Below are 18,475 nucleotides of genomic sequence, written 5' to 3' on the forward strand. Positions count from 1 at the left end.
GATAGCTCGCTCCCATTTGTGATGAGTAAGTACTATTAGGCCATTTTCAACTCCATAGCAGAAGATTCCCATACTTTTAAAGCAATAATTAATAGCTGCAAGTATTTGCCTAAATCGCTCATTTTCTTTTTTTTTCTTTTTTTTTTTTTTAGATGCAGAACTGCACTGATATGGTAGAAAGGAAAGCCAATACTGGCACGTGACAGCTCACGTGCACTATTTGATGAGTCAATGGCATGATTCCTTCACAAGGTTACCTTAATAATGTGACTGCAACACCTTGCCAATGAACCTGGCATGTGCCCTCAGAATTACAAACATTGTGCAGATATTACAGCCTATTTCTGTTATAGACAAGTATAGCCACTGACAGAAGTTTTCGTAACATGGAGGTCAGAGAAAAGCGTAATTTTCGAGTACTACGTTATATGTCCAGCCAGGAATGGTGGTTGTTTTTATGAGTTGTGAAGCAAACATCTCAAGCGTGTGCTGGATGCCTCGGCTCCATGAAGGTTCAATTGTTTTTCGTGGCCTTGTTTAGAGAATGTCTGTCTGTAAGTGTCCAAGACAAATAAACGAAGGCAGGCACACACCTGAACTGGAGAGTTTCCTGGGCTGCCTGAATGCGAGCCTTCTCCTTGGTCTCCTTCTCTAGGATCTCCTCAATGCTGGAGTCTTCAGGATGTTCACCCATCACCCAAGTCCATGGCTTGCCATCAGAACCCAAAAGGAAGTCCACATGTTTGCTTCCTGTGCGTAACACACATACATCCATGCATGTAGTCATTACAGTGGCATGAAACTTCATTTAGACCTCCAGTGGGAAGCTTCCTACATTGCGATGTCTGGATCTACTTGAAAATCCCTAACGAATGATTACCTGCTCTCGCCATTCAAATATTATTGATAAAGATGTTTTACTCTCTCTAACCTTTGCTAATCTTTAATTAAGAACATTATGGCTGCTGCAATAGCCTACTGGCTATGGCATTCTGCTGCTCAGCATCAGGTTGTGGGTTCAATACAGGCCATAGCAGCCGCATTTCGAACAGGCTGAAATGCAAAGACGCCTGTGTACTTTAATCTTGGTGCACATTAAAGAACTCGAGGTGGTCAAAATCAATCCCGAGTCTCCCACTACAGTGTGCCTCAGAATCAGATGGCAGTTTTAGCATGTAAAAACCCAGAATTTAATTTTTTAATTAACATGGGGTGGCATGTTGTAACTGCTATAACAGAAGCCAATCAGTAAGCAAATTACAATCACTTGCTAGAAATCCTGAGCATAGCGGCACTTTTTAGAGAAATGCGCAGTAAAAATGTGCTAGAGTGCGTTGTTGTTCCAGTTAACATTTTTCTGTGCTATATTCTTCTGCAGAGCAGATAGATCAGCTCAAATACCAATGTATTTTGCCACACATTTTCTCCTCAGTGAATGTGCTTTCAACATTGTTGGTTTCAATTACTAAACTTCAATAGTGTGCTGAGGTCATTAATTGAACAATGATTATCGAAAGTTTGTCAGTGATCCTATTGGCAATTATGACAAAAATTCTGCCTGCTATTGATGAAGCTTGGCCACCAAAAGTTGTCACCTTAATTTAAATATGTTTAATATTGGATCGCAGTTGCCACTGAAACATGCCACCATGTTTAATATTGGATCACAGTTACCACTGAAATATGCCACATGTACTGCGAGAACCACATGTACCATGAAAAAAATGTTTCCCAAATACTTAGCATAATTCACTTCCTGTATTAGCTCCAGACTGGTACATGGCAAAGACAATGAAGGTGCCATAATCTCTGTGAGGCACAATCATCCTGTGCTGCTTTAACTCTTATTTCCTGGAGGACTGCACAATAGCGCCCAAATTTCTTTCCCACTGGAAACATCTTGCCTATAGTATATCGAGATTTTTAAAAATATTAAATTTATGTTTTATTCCTTGTACTCAATGCACACATTAAACAACAAAGTGCATTTTGAGGAAAACATTTTTCTCACAACACATAAAGGTCTTCAATAATATTCTCTCAATGCATGACAACAAAACAAATGTGAACTACACAATAACTTGTACAATGAGTGGCCCAACTTGGCAGCGGGATGAGCAGATGCATATGATTCGTTTATGGTGAGTAAAACAAACTGCATCGTGGACAAGTGGGATTCATCCTTGGCAGTATTGGTCCAAACTGTTACAAAGATAGATTACACCTCGAGATTCAGGGTTAAAGTGTTACAATGTTCAAACTACTTAAATGTTAGACACCTCCAAGACAAACTAAATGTAAAAGCAAAAGCTTTTCCTGTTTATGTATTGGTGTGTCTGGAGACTTATGGACTTTGCAATATTGTCGAGGTGTCACTTGTAGAACGTCAATTTCACTCTGTCATAATACATACAGGGTGTTTTTTTTTTTTTTAGCTGCACCAATTTTCTTAAGGATTGCTTATGGCAGATAGTGCAATTCTAACCCTTGATCTAAACTACTCGATGAGGTGGCCATTACTTCTTAGAGAAATCAAAATTTTCAACTGAATAATTAATATATTTACACTAATGAACTTTTTAATTACTTCACGCCATATACTTCAATCTACAAATTATGGCCACTGAGTTCGCACGGCGTATCCACTTGGAATGAATTCTCTGGACAGCACCAGTTCTGACATATTAATTTTCGGTGTCCGATGAAACGCATGGCGTTCCAGTTACATTTTTTAAGAAACCGCTGTTTTATGCATTGAAGCACAAAAGTATAATGGAACACCAATGCATTTCGAAGGACACTTTGAAGATTAACATCTCAAAACTGGTGCTGTCCATAGAATTCATTCCAAATGGATACACCGTGCGAACTCAGTGGCTATAATTCGTAGATTGAAATATGTGGCATAAACTAATTTAGAAGTTAATTAGTGTACTTGCGTTAATTGTTCAATTGAACAATTTGATTTCTCATATAAGTAATGACTGCCTCAGAGTAATTTAGATCAAGGGTTAGAATTGTGCTATCTGCCATAGGCAATCTTTAAAACAAATTTTGATGCAGCTAAAAAGAACACCCTGCATATCTGTGCATCCCAACACAACTGCTAACTACATGAAGCAAGCAGACAGCAGCAAAAGCACATAGGCAGCAAGAAACCTGACAAGTGAAGGAGTGTCACCCACCAGGCTTGCTGCTATTGCTAGTGGTGCCGTTCTTCTTATTGTTGAGGGTAAGCTCCTTTTCACGCTGCTCCCAACGCCGCACTTGCTCCTCCCGCATCTTGCAGAAGAGGATGTGCTTCTGCTCATCATCCAGCTCGGCCAGCAGCTGGGGGTCAATGTACATGTCCCGTAGGATTTGCTGGAGCATTTTGACACCTGCACAAGTCACAAAAAGATAGCAATAAGTGCCAGGCTATTTTTAATAAAAAGCAGCCTAAACACACCAAATTTTTTATTGCTGGATTTTCAAAATAAAGTGTCAGAGCCAACATTTCAAGGATTTACTGGCCTGTAAGTTGAAATCGATACTATAAGAGTAATACCATTCAATGCAGGACACAACATGCAGGACAACACCACCAGGTGCCGACCACAGACCCCTTCCCCACTCTCGTCTTAAGGCTTTGGAGATTTTGCATGAAGCATGAATCCACACAGTGAGTTTTCACACAAACTTGGCACTAGGTCCTTCCTTCCCTTGTAGACACGCCTCCCTTAAAGGGAGGCATGTCACCTTTCCACCTTCGCACATATTTACTTTTCCCCCTCCAGCATGAAAATCTGAAGAAAAACATGAGCCAGATACTGCCATCAATATTATCTGCCATTAAACTTCCTGCACATGAGCTCGGAGCCTCCGTAATTAAGCAGCAACAAATTAAGATGATGATAATGATGCCGCTCGGCTGTGGAACATGCCCACAAAGGGGGACTGATCAGGAATCTGGCAGGAGGAGGACATGCAAGAAAGAAATCCTCGAAGGAGGGAAAAGAAATATGCAAAAGGAAAGACACAATAAAAGCAAGAAAACAAGAAAAATATGTGACCGGGCAAGAAAAAGTGTGATTCGCTGAACTTTCTTTGGGCATTATTGATCATGGAGTTTGTAGATTACTTGCAATATTGGCTCAGTGGCTACTGTATTTTGCTGGCGAGCACGAGGCCATAAGTGGTCAATTTCGGGGTAGATCTTGTGCATAGCTGAACTGGGAAAACATTCAAGGACCTTTTGGCTTTTGTTTTCAACTATTTTGGTTGCAAGCTATTACTCACACAGCTACGATTGTAAATCTTTCAAACTGTACTTTGGCTTTATAACAAATATAATGATACCGAAGCCTACCCCCCTCCTCCCACCTAACATGTCATTGCCAGAGTTTTGTCACCCACATCATTTGAGGTTTCTCTTGACTTGCCTCAACCTTTTCACTTAAAATTTTATTGTGGCTAATAGCTTACTACATAATTATTGGCGCGGACGTGCATGGATTTTAATTCATACTTTGCTTTATTTCTGCAAATCCTGACAACAGGAGAGCAAGCGCAGTAGAAGTACCAGCGGTGGCTGCCTCATCCGTATTTGCTCATTTCAACATTGTCTTAAATTTCCACTATAAACACCATGCCCATACACAACATGTTTAAGTATATACACAGGACAAAGTTTACTAGATTTTTAAAGAGAAGGAGGCAGCCAAGTAACAATTATTTCTAAAGGTATGGATAGCTTATGCCTAGAGAATGAATATGTTGCAGTATGTTCACCTCACTTCAAAATGCTTTGCATAATTTTTTTACCCTGAAAAAAGCCTGTAGACTTTAGTGACCCTTCAGCAGAGCCTTTTATCAATGGCGCGTGAATGCGTGTGAACAATATGTGTCTCATTATTGCTTCTCTTTCCAGTAAGCAAAGCTAACGACTCAATAAAAATACACTTCTAATAATTAACATTTATTAGGGATGAAAACATTGTCACTTGCATGCAAAGGTCGTAAATATATACAGGGTGTCCCAATTAACTATCATGCACCAAGATTTAAAAAGAAAGCAATGTGTTACTCGAAGAAAACCCAGTGAATACTGTTTCCAGTACAGTACTGTACTGCACTATATTGTACACTGTACTGTACAGTAAAGTACAGTGGAGTAACCGCCAGTAATCTTTTTTGTAACTGAAATTTAATTAAGTAAATGTAATTATCTAATTTGAGACATACTATCATAATAATTAAAGTGTCAACGAGGCATTTGTAGGCACAGCTAAAAACATCTAACTGCGGCATATTCAGTGGCGTACTAATTGCACACTAATTTTTCTCCCTCTGATAAATAAACCCTACAAAATATGGCAAATACCATGTGACTGCGCTTCCACCCGCATCATAGAGTAGCGCCCTCGAACAGTCTCCTTCTGAGTTAGCAAGAATGAAATGAAGGAAATAAAGAAAAAAAATCACCACCCAAGCACTTCGTAAGGATGGTTAAACAGCAAAGCTGAAACGTGTGGCCCTGGTATTTATCACTGGGTTAATCCCCACGGTTCATTAAATGACGGCTTGGTAGGCTGCCAGATCCTTGGTACGCAGTTGCTGCTTGCGCTTGAATAAACGAGCCTGTTCTTGTGCCTGGGCTGTAGAATCGGGACGGCATAGACAAGCTCATTCCCGGTTCTGCTCGCGGCGTTGCTGATCGAAAGCTGCCTGCTCCTCAGAAGTACATGTGACATGTGGGCTACCCCCCCCCCCCTTTTGGAGCCGTAGAAAAGCTGCAGCGCACCCACTCGGTTGCGACGAAGAGCGACGACGTCCCTATTGGCACAGCAAATCGTGCACTTCTTTCGATTTCTTTCTTTTTTTTTTTTTTCGCATTTGCATGGGGTTGCACCAGAGGAGTTTTCAGCGTACAGGTGACAGACAGGCAGATGAACGAATCGGCTAGCCATATACAGCTTCGCTGTAAAACATTGTGATCAAGCTAGTGCTTTATCAGCCACACCTCAGCCAAAGTAGCACGTCCCATTGGTGTTAGTTGGAAACAAGCTGTGATAGCTGTTGTCTTAGCGTAGATGAAGTGCATATATGGTTATTTTTTTTGCCACAAAACCTATCACTACAAAAGCTAATTGATAACGTCAGTGTAAATGTTTAAAGGTGCGTTTTGTTTCGTCCCAGTCGCCATGTCTTTCTGTAATGCGCAGATGGTCCTCCTCTAATGCGCAACATGATCCTTGCCTTGGAAGTCACAAATGACAGCAAGAGGAAGACCGCAAATATATAGCGGTCATGGAAGTATGGCGGTAGACCAAACGCATCGACTATCATCATAAATTATGAAAACCCGAGACAAACCAGCAGCTTCCAAGAAACAGCGGCGTATGACTCCATCTTTGAGTCCTAGCCTACGCACGGATGTTCAAGCATTTATGGCCTCAAACCCTCATGCTAGCATGCGGACATGGCCGCCCAGGTACCAATTTCCAAGTCATCAGTTTGGAGGATTGGAAACGACGGCCTTTCACCTGTACCACCTTAACCAGCACCGATGATTGGAGGACAGGGACCTGTAGAATCTTCTGGATTTCTCGAATTGGGTCTCCACAAAAGCTGAGGAGTCACCAGACTTTTTGAGCAACATCATGTGCACAGATTAAGCCAATTTTCACATAAACACCCAGGTAAATTTGCATGATGCACACTATTGAAGTGACTACAATGCACACTGCAAAAGCGCATCTGGCACCAGTACCAGCAGTCGTTCAATGTGGAGTACGGAATTTACATCGGTGTTATAATCAGTCCCATCTTCTTCGATCACACACTGACTGGACAGCATTACGTGAATGAAATCCTTGTTGGAGGCGTGGGTGAGTTTCTCAGTGAAGTTCCGCTGTCACGTCTTCCACTTCTGTGGTATCAGCAAGATGGAGCATTAGCACACAGCAGCAGCCAAACACAAAACTGGCTGGATGCAACTTTTTATGTGCAATAGATTGGAAGGCATGGGCCTGTAAATTGGTCAGCTAGGTCACTTGACCTCTCTCCACTCGATTTCTGTCTTTGGGATTATGTGAAAGATCGTGCTTACATGATCGAGATGGATGTCAGATTGGCTCAAGCTAAGCACACGGATGTCTGCCGTAGAATTCGAGCGTCGGTCATCAAGAAAGCCACTGAAGATGCGATAAAGAGTAATAATTACTGCGTAGCTGCAGAAGGAGACCTATTTGAACACATCCTCTAAGCAGCAGCTGGTGTTCAATGGCGCTTATGAATTCATAGATAATAAGACCCACTGAAATCTGTTCTTTCTTTATTTTTTATTTTTTTGCAGGCATCTCGATTGCCAATTCGGCTAATTTGGAAGTGATTATTTACTTTCTTAATTTAATTAAATTATGGCATTTACATGCCAACACCACTTTCTAATTATGAGGCACGCCGTAGTGGAGAACTCCGGAAATTTTGGCCATCTGGGGCTCTTTAACGTGCACCTAAATCTAAGTACACGGGTGTTTTCGCATTTCACCCCTATCGAAATGCGGCCACCGTGTTAGGGATTCGATCCTACGACCTCGTGCTCAGCAGCCCAACACCATAGCCGCTGAGCAACCACAGCGGGTTATTTACTTTCTTGAATGCATCAGTGTTGCCTTTTCTCAACACGTGGGTCGCTTCTCAGTCTGTTTATTTCACTTTTATTTTATGCCATGAACCTGTTTTTGCAGCACGTATGCACTCTCATGAAAAACTAAAGCCGTCACTTTAATTTGGCTTTGGTCCGAAGCAAGTTTCTGCCGCGAAATATAGCTGCGCGCGCACTCTGTCAAAGTAGTGCGCACGCCAGGATTTTGAAACATGCTATGCCTATTACATTGCTTTTCGTGTTTCGTGGGTAGTCAAAGTGGCGCTTCAGCTGCGTTATCAAGGGGCTTTTGTTACCAATGTGATCAGTCAGCCTCGAGAGATGGATAATAAGCACGATGTAGAGAGGAAGGAATAGCTGGAAAGCCACAAAGCCTGCTGATGGTGCTCCTTCGGTACTATATCAAGATGATGCGCTGTCTCTTCGGGTTTGCGACAGGTAATGCAGTTGCTTTCAATCAGCTTATTTGAGGGCGCTGCTTTATGATGCTAGTGGGAGCGCAGTCACGTGATATTTTTCATATTTCGTGAGGGTTGTTTGCCAGTCGGAAAAAATTATGTGCAATTAGTACGTTGCTGAAAACACAGCAGTTAGCTGTCATTTGGGGGTGCCTGGGGGTGCGTACAAATGCCTCACTGATACTTCGAGAATTGGGACAGTACTTCTGGAATTCTATAATTAATTAAGAGTTGTCGAATTAAATTTCAGTAACGAAAGAATTACTGACGGCTACTCCACTGTACTGGAAACAATATGCATTAGGTTTTCTTTAAGTAATGCAACTACTCTTTTTCTAAGTCTTGGTGCATGATACTTGGGGCACCCTGTAAATTCACTCAGTAACTGAAATGATGCCAAGCCCGATTCACTCGAACTCAGAATCAACAGCAGTCATGCACAGGAGCGCTTATACTCGGACTCACAGAAAAAAAAAAGTACTGAGAGAACAAAAATTCAATTATGGGGTTTTACGTGCCAAAACCACTTTCTGATTATGAGGCACTCCATAGTGGGGGACTCCGGAAATTTGGACCACCTGGGGTTCTTTAACGTGCACCTAACTCTAAGTACACGGGTGTGTTCGCATTTCGCCCCCATCGAAATGTGGCCGCGGCCGCCGGGATTCGATCCCGCGACCTCATGCTTAGTAGCCCAACACCACAGCCATTAAGCAACCACGGTGGGTTAAGTACTGAGAGAGGCTGCAGTTTCGCCAGAAAAGCGAAGCAGTATTAGTGATAGCGAAGTATACAACAATTACACGAAGGAAGATTACACCACCGAGAAACGCCAGATTCTAGGTGGTGGGCTAGAGGACTCACTGAGGGCTGTGAAACTGAACTGTCTCCCACTATCCTACTATGAGGTCTTGTAAATTCTCATATAAGGCCGTCACTTCAGTGAACAATTCTTCGAGGTCACACAAAGTTTCTTCAAGTGCAACTTTATATATATATATATATATATATATATATATATATATATATATATACACACACACACACACACACACACACACACACACACACACACACACACACACACACACACACACACACACACACACACACACACACACACACACACACACACATACATACATACATACATATGGGGGTTCGGAAAGCTGGTCGCCCCTCCCCCCGCCCCCCCGGAAAAATGAAAACTTTCCGCCTATGGCCGCGGAGACCGCACTACGTCTTATTCATAGTCGGCCAAGAAAACTGGCAGCCTCTTTTGCCAATAGTCGGTAATGATCGGCCTATTACGCTCGGGTTCCGACAGAGGTTTTCCCGCGGAAGTGCGCGGCGCGTTTCCACGTGACCTAAGCTAAAACGTCAAGTGGACGGCAGCGCCGGCCACTCTGCGTAGCACAAAGCCAATTCCGGGATTAAGTGCAAGTAAAGGGACTTTACGGCTCTTGTGCTGAAAGCAGCCTTCATAGCAGTCTCGACTTGAAACAATTGCAGCCAAGCCTTGTGACGAAGTTAGGGGCACGAAAACTTAGGACTCTGTGCCGCGCCGTTTATTTGCGACAGGCTACTTGTGGCGAGGGTGTGCAGTGCACAGGCGAATGTGACAAAAAAAATCGTTGTGTGTGGATTTGTGGAAATGTCAAGCGTTAACTGCGCAATTCTTGCCCCTTCAAATTTTATTTTTAGATAAAGTACAGTTGCAACCAACTTCTGCTATAGCGAAAACTTTGTATTGAAGAGAATCACCTTCTTTGCGATGGCGCCCACTGAAACTCGCAGGCAGCAAAGCAGCCACATTATATATATATATATATATATATATATATATATATATATATATATATATATCGCGAGCACGCGAATACGGTGTGGGACCCGCACACGTCGGTCAAAAAGAACAAGGAAAAACATCGAAATATTCGCTCGATTCACATACAATCGTTATAAGCGTCACAACTACCCACAGCTGGTATGTTGCAACTCCCAAATTTTGAATCACTATCAGAAAGGAGGAAGGTCGCCAGGCTCAAGATGCTTCGTTCAATAGACTTCGGTAAGCTGGGAATTCGATCTGAGGATGTCTTCGACAAAGACAACAATTGAGCATCCTACCTCAAACATATGCATACTATTAAACAGATTTTCGCACGCACCAATATTGGCAAATATTCCCTTTTTCACAAAAACGATTGTCGAGTGGAATGCATTACCAATAAGTTTTCATTTGATTATTCCTCCTGAGTGAATTGTATTGTGCTGGAGTTGTATCGCACTTTTGTATCAGGCATGTGGATATCGTTTTATTCATTTGAAATTTTTTTAAATGATTCACGTATGCGTTGACGATATTGTACTTCCTCCCCTGCTTGGACCTTAATTCGTCCGCAGTATGTACTAAATAAATTAACTTGGTACTAATAAAGGCCAGTGACCGAAGCGCACGAGATAACAAGCCCCGAAAACGCGCGTTGGGCTCTGGCGACAGACCACTTCTCTACACAACACACATCGACCCTGCTCTTACGCGAATTTTCTTTAGGTTGTGTCGACTGACATACTGAACAAAACATTCTAGCACCCGCGTGATAAGCGTTGAGCTGATGAAATTTTGGGTATTTATTGTACCAAAAATTTTCGTTGTACCTCTACGAAATGCCCGATGGGCCTTTAGGGTAAATAAAACAAAGAAAATTGCATGCGTGTTCTATGGCGTTCCGGGCATGAAAGCGGCGGGAACATTGCACTGTGCTCCCGCCACTTGCGCTGGCAGGAACTTTCCGAACAGATAAACGAATGGTCACGACGGTGTGGCACAATCTTTAAGACCGCATAGCAGCGCCTATCCGCCTAAAACTTAAAATTGGCGCGATGCGCTTCACGGCACATGACGTGTTATGGGCGCCTATTCAGGAAGCTGCATAATTGCCATTCCCCATAGTGTTTCAGTATATTCTCCCTGGTAGTCATCGATAAATGACTGGAACGCTACAGCTAAAGCCCCTCCATACAGCTAAGCACTCAGTAAATAGAGCCCCGTAAATCCCCCGCCCGCAATTGACCTCCTTGCGCGCGCCGTGCTTTGTGGTGCCATCTACCGATCACTTCCGCCACCAAATTCACGCTCAGTGTCGTCTGCTTTTAGTTTGCGCGCAAGCACGTACACGGAGCAAGGTGAGCAAGGTGATGCGGCTGTGCCGAGCGTCGGCATCGTCGACCATGAGACGACCTGACTAATAGACGCACGCAGTTTTGCGTCACCATCCCAATGCACGAGTCCCACCGCGCCAAGAGCGCCCAGCTATCGCCGTTGCTACGAAAATGTTTCGAACACGTGCCGGTACGATAATGTAGGCACGGGTATACGGCTGAGAGAGACCAAGTGCGCATAGTGGCGCTACGCCAATTACAACTAAGCCAATGCGCAGCAGGCTATGTCGAATCGCAAGTTTAAAATAAAGGAGTACTGACATAACATTTGCGACACTTTTTTTTTTCATCAAGTGATAGACCAAACTCTTTATTCTATGACCAATCCCTCTAAACCCTGCAAAAAATACCGGCTGCCGCCTGCGCGCCCAAAATAATTTACTATGAATTTGTTTCGATACCCAGGTGTTGGATGCATCATGACGTCATGATACATCGGCTCGCTCCGTTGCTCGATCGCTGCTGCGGCTGTCACGCGCGAGCGCAGAAAAAGAAAGCGTGCAGCAATCTCGTTTATTTATTTATTCATTTATTTATTTTTATGAGCAGCTGCACCTTACCTAGCCTTACTGCTGCTACATGACCATAGCCAATTTTGCTTTGTGTCATGACGATGACGCCAGGTCCGACGTACTTCAAGACAAACTTGAGCATCGAGTTAAAATACCTTACAAGTTTTAAAACATAAATGTCATCCTTTTATGCGCGCATATGGTAGAGTTTCTGCAACATCGAAAATATAGGCTACATAAGAAAGGGCGCGCTCAATTATCACGTGCTTTTAGTGAAACAGATGACTTCTCGCACGTGCTGTTAACTTGTCAGCTTTATTCAGAGGCGAGAACTGTGCGTCAAGTTAAGATCAATGAAGACGGGAATACGCTCTCATTGGAAGAGGAGAGGTTGGAAGCAAAATTCCAAATTCTCCTTCCCTATTGTCCCACCTTATTCTAAGGTTAACACTTGGGAGAAAGCTTTCGGTTTAGCTTGTGACCATGTCACTTCACCGTGCGGAAGAAGTGGCTGACCGTACCGTAAAACACCCCCGTCGGGAAAAATGTGGCATGTACAAGGCATAGGAGTACGGTACTGCCGTACGACAGAAATGGGGATGCGACGCAGCTAAAGCGTTAATGTCGTTCAAAATGAGTTGCAGAGAATAAGAGCGGAGTGAACACATTCGCCTAACTCCCGTGCTTTGGGGCTGACCACTGAAAAGCGACTTGCTTCGGTATTTGCACCGTGCAGGCTTCAATGTAATTACAGTTTACACACCCGCTAATTCGGCTACTATAGCGTATCACTAAAAAATATTGAATAACAAGTCCTCCACTCGAATGACAAGAACTATTCGATTCGTAAGCATTTCACATCAAACCCGTCAGGAGCTCAAGCGAGAGAATTCAATCAACGCGCAAAAGTGTCCCGTGATCGACCAGAAGCGTTCACTTCGAACTTGCGAGGCTGGATATAAAGCGTCAGTCGGAGCACACAGCGATTCCAACGATCGGTGAAAAGAGTTGTGCTTGACCAACTTTAATGGCCGCGACGTAACGGCGACGGTAGACCGTTCCACGGCAACGTCAGAAAAGGCGATACTTGCAATCATGTTGACGCGCAATAACTGCTTCAAGCATATTATAGTTCTCTGAGATCAGTTACGACCATGCATTCACGAGTCCGCGCATGTACTCGCATCGCTGAGGTTTTCTAGCCCGCTCCCTCGCTTGATTTATTCTCAGGCGCATGTGCGTAAATCGGAAACTGCTCTCAAAACTGCACAGATGACCGTCACACAAGACTAATTGTGTTGCTGTGTTTCTGAGGCGACTTTCAGTTTTAGTGGGGTATTAATGTACTTATGTGACTGGACTTTGTGTTATTGCGGTTTGGAGTTAACATATAGTTTTAATGCTTTTAAGCTAATTCTTTCTTTTTTTCGTATATCTGTGTCAAAAGGAGTAGCCGGCGCCAATTAAAGGCATCATCCACTAAGCACCATATAATAATAACAAAGACCAATTTCGTAATTATCAAAACATTTTTTTCCTAATTCTGTGTGAGGTATTTCACCACGAGATTTCTTCAAGGTGGCGAGAGAACCATTTTCGCAGGCAGGCAGGCAATGAATTTTCTTCAGGTCCTGAGGAGCGACGAGGGAGGAGCCGCCGCGGGCCGCTCCCACGTCAGGACGGGCAGGCCGTGCCTGACCGCCGCGCCGCGGGCCCTCTGGAATGAGCGGCGAGGTTGGAGATCTTGAGCGCCTCCTCCCACTCTCCTTCCGTGGTGAGCAGATCGTGGTTTCCTAACGAGGAACACCGCCAGAGCATGTCTTCTAAAGTGCAGGGGGGATCTCCGCAGTTCGGACATTCAGGCTCGAACAAGTCCGCGTACCTGCTGACCCTGGCTAGGCTGGGACAGGACCTGGTCTGCCCGAAGGGTCGCGAAGAGTGGAAGACTGAGGTCTGGAGAGCTTCGAGTGGGGCGGGGGTTAGACCCTCCTGCCGAGCTGATAGTGTTTTGTAGTCTCGTTGAACGTGTGGAGCGAGTCCTTGTGGAGCCCCGCCCGCGCGGGCCAGTTCGTTGGCGTTGAGAACGACGAGGCCCCATGTGGGCCGGGAACCAAATGACGACGTGGGGGGCGATGCGCCTGCCGCAAAGCAGGGCGGCCGCCTCCCTCGAGACTGAACCCTTCGCGAAGGCCCTGACCGCCACCCGGGAATCCGTGTAGACCTGCGGTCTGCTCCCGTCCCGGAGGGCGACGGCCACCGCGACCTGCTCCGTCAGTGCCGGGGACGAGCCCCGCACCGACGCGGCGTTAAGGAGGTTGCCCCTGTGATCTACCACGGCTGCCACGAACCGGTCGGACGAACCGTATTGGGCGGCGTCGACGAATGCGACCGATCGTGTATCGTCGGCGACGGATCCGAGAAGTGCGGCCGCCCTGGCCCGGCGTCTGTCTACATTGTGTTGTGGGTGCACGTTGCGCGGGAATGGCGAGACTGTGACGGCCTCCCGCGTCCCCGCGTACCGCCTTTCTCTGACGGCAGTGGGGTTGCAGTCCAACGCCTCCAGGATCCGCCGCCTCGCAGGCGAGGAAGAGAGCCTGACAACCTGGGCCGTCTGCTGTGCCTCGACAACCTCGTCGAGGGTGTTGTGGACTCCCAGCTGCATGAGCTTCTTCGTGCTGGCTCCCATGGGAATGCCGAGCACCTTTTTGATGCTCTTGCGCATCAGCGCTCCGAGCTTTGCCCTCTCGTAGCCGTGCCAGCGATGCGCGGCGGCCACGTACGTCATGTGACTCGTTAGGAAGGCGTGGTACAACCTAATGAGGTTGCTCTCCCCCAATCCTCCGCGCCTGACCATGTCCGTTTTGGTGGCGATACGAGCGATCGTTTGTCCGTTACTGCCGTATGCCTCGATCAGCATATACCGAGAATGCGGATGACCGTCACCCTGGGAATGACCTGCCCGATGGCTGTGCGAATGGAGATGTCGACCTTCCCGAGAGGGACCTGCCCTTTGGGGATGCACCCCCTCCTTGACGGTCGATACAAAAGGAGTTCGGACTTGGACGGGGAGAGCCGGAGCCCCGTGCCCACCAAGAATTCCTCCGTGCAGCTCAGAGCCGCCTGTAGCGATTCCTCGACTTGGCCTTCACTGCCGCCGTTGCACCACACCGTGATGTCGGCGGAAAGAGTGATTAACGCCGTCTACCTCGGAGAGACGCGCGGAGAGGCCGGGTATGGTGACGTTGAAGGAAAGCGGCGAGATGGCCGACCCCTGAGGGATGCCCCTTGCCCCAGCCAACACCCTCTGGAGAACTTCCCCAGCTCGAATGAATCAGACTTTACCTCGCCCACCTTGAGAATGGCGTGCCTGCCCCGAAGGAACGAACTGACGAACCCGTGAAACTTGGACCCAAGGCCCATGTCCGAAACGGAATCGAGGACGTGCCTATGCGAAATGTTATCGAAGGCTTTTCAACATCCAGCGCTAGGATATCCCTGACATCTCTTGAGTCCCTATCGATGATGTGGTGTTTAATGAGTTTCATAACGTCCCGAGTTGACAGGAACGGGCGAAAGCCCACGGTGTTGTAGGGGAAGAGTTCGCGTTCCTCGATGTACCTTGATATCCGGTTGTGAAAGACACGTTCCGCGACCTTTCCCATGCACGAAGTGAGCGAGATTGGTCGGAGGTTGTTTAGGGGTCTGACGTGGCTTTGCAATGAGAACTACCGACGCGAGCTTCCATTCGTCCGGGACGTCACCCGAGTCCCCCACACGCGACTGATCTCGTCCGTTAACGTGGCAATAGCCTCTTCGTCCAGATTGCAAAGCAGCCTGTTCGAAATGCCGTGCGGTCCTGGGACTGATCGGCATTAAGGTTAAAAAGTGCTTCCCTAACCTCGTTTTTAGAGAAAGGAGGGTCCAGGTCTTCCCTCTGGAGGCCCCGGTAGCGGGGTGTAATCCGCGTCACCCGAGAGGTCCGTGGGTACACGTAGCTGTCGGCCAACGACGGGATAATGTCCTCCACCGTGGAGCCCTCCCGTTTGGCTTCGTGAAAAACCTTAGCCATAGCTAGTCTCTGGTCGGACTTGGAGGCCGATTCGTCTAGGAGCTGCTTCAGAAGGTTCCACTTGCCTCCCGCGCGCATATGCCCGTCGACCGAATTACAAATCTCGTCCCACTGTTGCTTAGCGAGCGCGCGACAGTGTTCCTCAATGGTGCGATTGAGTTCAGCTATCCTCTTACGGAGTCTACGATTGAGCCGTTGCCCGTTCCACCTGCCCAGCAGAGCAGCCTTGGCCTCGAGGAGGTGGGCGAGACGACTGTCCATCCTGTCCACCTTGAGGCCCGTATGGACCGTCTTGGTGGCGGACTCGACGTCCCTTTTCAGTTGCGACGACCATTCGTTAGTGATCCGCCGTCTTTCCCTTCCAGATTTTGCGAAAGAGGTCCCAACCCGTGACCCTAAATTCGCGGCGGGGAGGGGGTGGGGGCTGTTCGACACCTCGAAGGAGATGGCCAGGATGAAGTGATCGTTACCCAAGTTCTCGTGCAGGTTACTCCACGAGGTCGGCCCCACCCCCTTGACGAAGGTGAGATCCGGCATGAAGTCCCTTGGTGATTGAAGTGCCCATTCGGGTGGGGAAGTTCTGGTGGGTGAAAATGGTTCTTGACGAACCATTTTCACAAGCGAAGAAAATTATTGTAATAATAAACGGGTTTGAACAAGGTTTACGGTGACGTTATTTTATGGCTCAAACGTAACTTCGGGTCATTTCGTATTAACGGGACCTGCTCTCGCCGCGCCAATGGTGTAGGCAGAGGTGGAGCGTCGGGGTCGAAAGCCTTCCAGACATTATGTCTGCTATTGTGTGCCTTGCAACGAATGTAGGCGGTGTTGTGAAAAAGCCTTCCTGAAATAAAATATTGGCTACGCCACTGCTGGCCTACAGAGGATTTACTACAGAGTTAATGCGTCACTGCGTAAGCAGCAAGAAGGCGTAATACATAGCCACGAAGTACCCCTGCTCTAGAATGCCATGTTGAACTACCGATTTACGCATATCGCTATTAGAGAGCAATCCCTTTAAAAAAAAAACCATTTAGCAATATGCATCTTACGAGTCCAGGTTCAAAAAAAAAATTATTTTTTTTTCAGTATATACAAGTCGATCGGCACACGCCCGAATACAAATAAGTGATGCATACATTCAAACATCATACCTCGTCTTATATTTCAACTCACGCGACCACGGCAACCATACTAATTTGAAAGGTGCTGAATTCATAAATCTTTACATGAACCAAAAACATAAATGTAGCAGTTAATTATCAAACGAGAGGAGCGGCATTTATTCCAAAGGAGACGCTTTCTCAGTAAGAGACAACATTGCGGCAGTGACCGCATTCTTTTAAAGAACCACACCAAACCGTCCACAGGTTACTTTGAATGCTCTCAGGCGAGAAAAAAAAAAAACGCTCAGCAAATGTACATACCTGCAGCAGGAACAAATCTGCATATGGCATTTCTCACGCATATACGAACGACCTCGTGAAGTCTGGCGTCCGTCAAACCGAACTGTGCCGACAAATTTTGTTTGTTTTTGTCAAAGGTGACAAAGCGTGCCAACAAACGGCCGCCAACGCATTGCCGATCGAGTGAACGACGCGAAGTGTCCGCGCACCAAGATGTAGCTGTGAAGAGAACTACGCTATTCGCAGAATCTCGGAGGCTATGCCACCGCACGCCCGGACTATAAAGCTCGCGCCATCGAAGAAAGAGTCGACGTGGCGCGGCACTCCAATTATGCAACAACCAATCACGGAGGCACTCCTGCCTACAGCTCCTTCAAATCCTTCGACGCCAGTCTGAAGAGACCACTCGGACAAAATCAAGTCCCAAAATCAAGCCAACACGTGCCAAACGCACCGCACACAGGAAAGGGCGCGTAGCACCCAGTGATGACTGTGACAAAAAAGAACGAAAACGACGAAAAATAGAAAAGAAGGACTTCGTCATGCGAGCGGCCTTGAAGTCCTCGAAGAGAAGCCCACTAGCCTTATAAGGAATTGCGATTAGACCACGTGACTACATGGGAAGCTGTAACTGATGACGTTAACAGCACGCGGTGCCATCGCATACAGGATAAGACTGGAGTACCCTAAAGAGTCATGGATTTGGAATGCTACTACGACGTCCCGAGTCTTTAGAGGCGCGTGGTGGTTGGACAGGACCGGAAAGAGAGACTATGCAAAAATGCAGCTATGGGGGTGCCGACTGGACGATTCCGGCTGAATATGAACCAATTACGAAGGGAAGAAAGAATGGACAACGTCACAGAATACGGGTCTTGGGCTACACTCATTGGACCCTACCGCCACGACAAACTTTGTCAGAAATTATTCGGAGTGTTCGAATAGAGCAAATTTTCGAATCCAATACAAATATTCGGAAACAAACACGTGCTTCGAATGTAGAATTGAATACAGAAAATTGATTTTAGCTGCTTCTAAATGTATAGAATGAAACTGAATGGAACAGTGAATGGAAAAGGTGGAGGAAAGAAAGTGATATATTTACTTGAATTAATACAGGCAATGATACTCGAAAGCCCATTAAACCGAGCACCTAG

General features: G+C 46.1%; 1 protein-coding gene across 4 annotated transcripts in view; it reads right to left on the reverse strand.

Moving 5' to 3' along the window:
* The window catches only part of LOC142577340 (SH2 domain-containing protein 4A-like), a 419,980-nt gene that overhangs the window by 19,037 nt on the left and 382,468 nt on the right, over positions 1-18,475 (reverse strand). For all 4 annotated transcript variants that reach the window (XM_075687094.1, XM_075687091.1, XM_075687093.1 and 1 more), the window contains 2 exons: positions 3,186-3,380; positions 594-750 (listed from right to left, as the gene is read on the reverse strand). In XM_075687094.1, the coding sequence (XP_075543209.1) occupies positions 594-750; positions 3,186-3,372 (344 nt within the window). In that variant the 5' untranslated portion in view covers positions 3,373-3,380. The remainder of the gene's footprint in view (positions 1-593; positions 751-3,185; positions 3,381-18,475) is intronic.

The sequence above is a fragment of the Dermacentor variabilis genome, chromosome 1 (genome assembly GCF_050947875.1).
Source record: "Dermacentor variabilis isolate Ectoservices chromosome 1, ASM5094787v1, whole genome shotgun sequence".
NCBI classification, from domain to species: Eukaryota; Metazoa; Arthropoda; class Arachnida; order Ixodida; family Ixodidae; genus Dermacentor; species Dermacentor variabilis.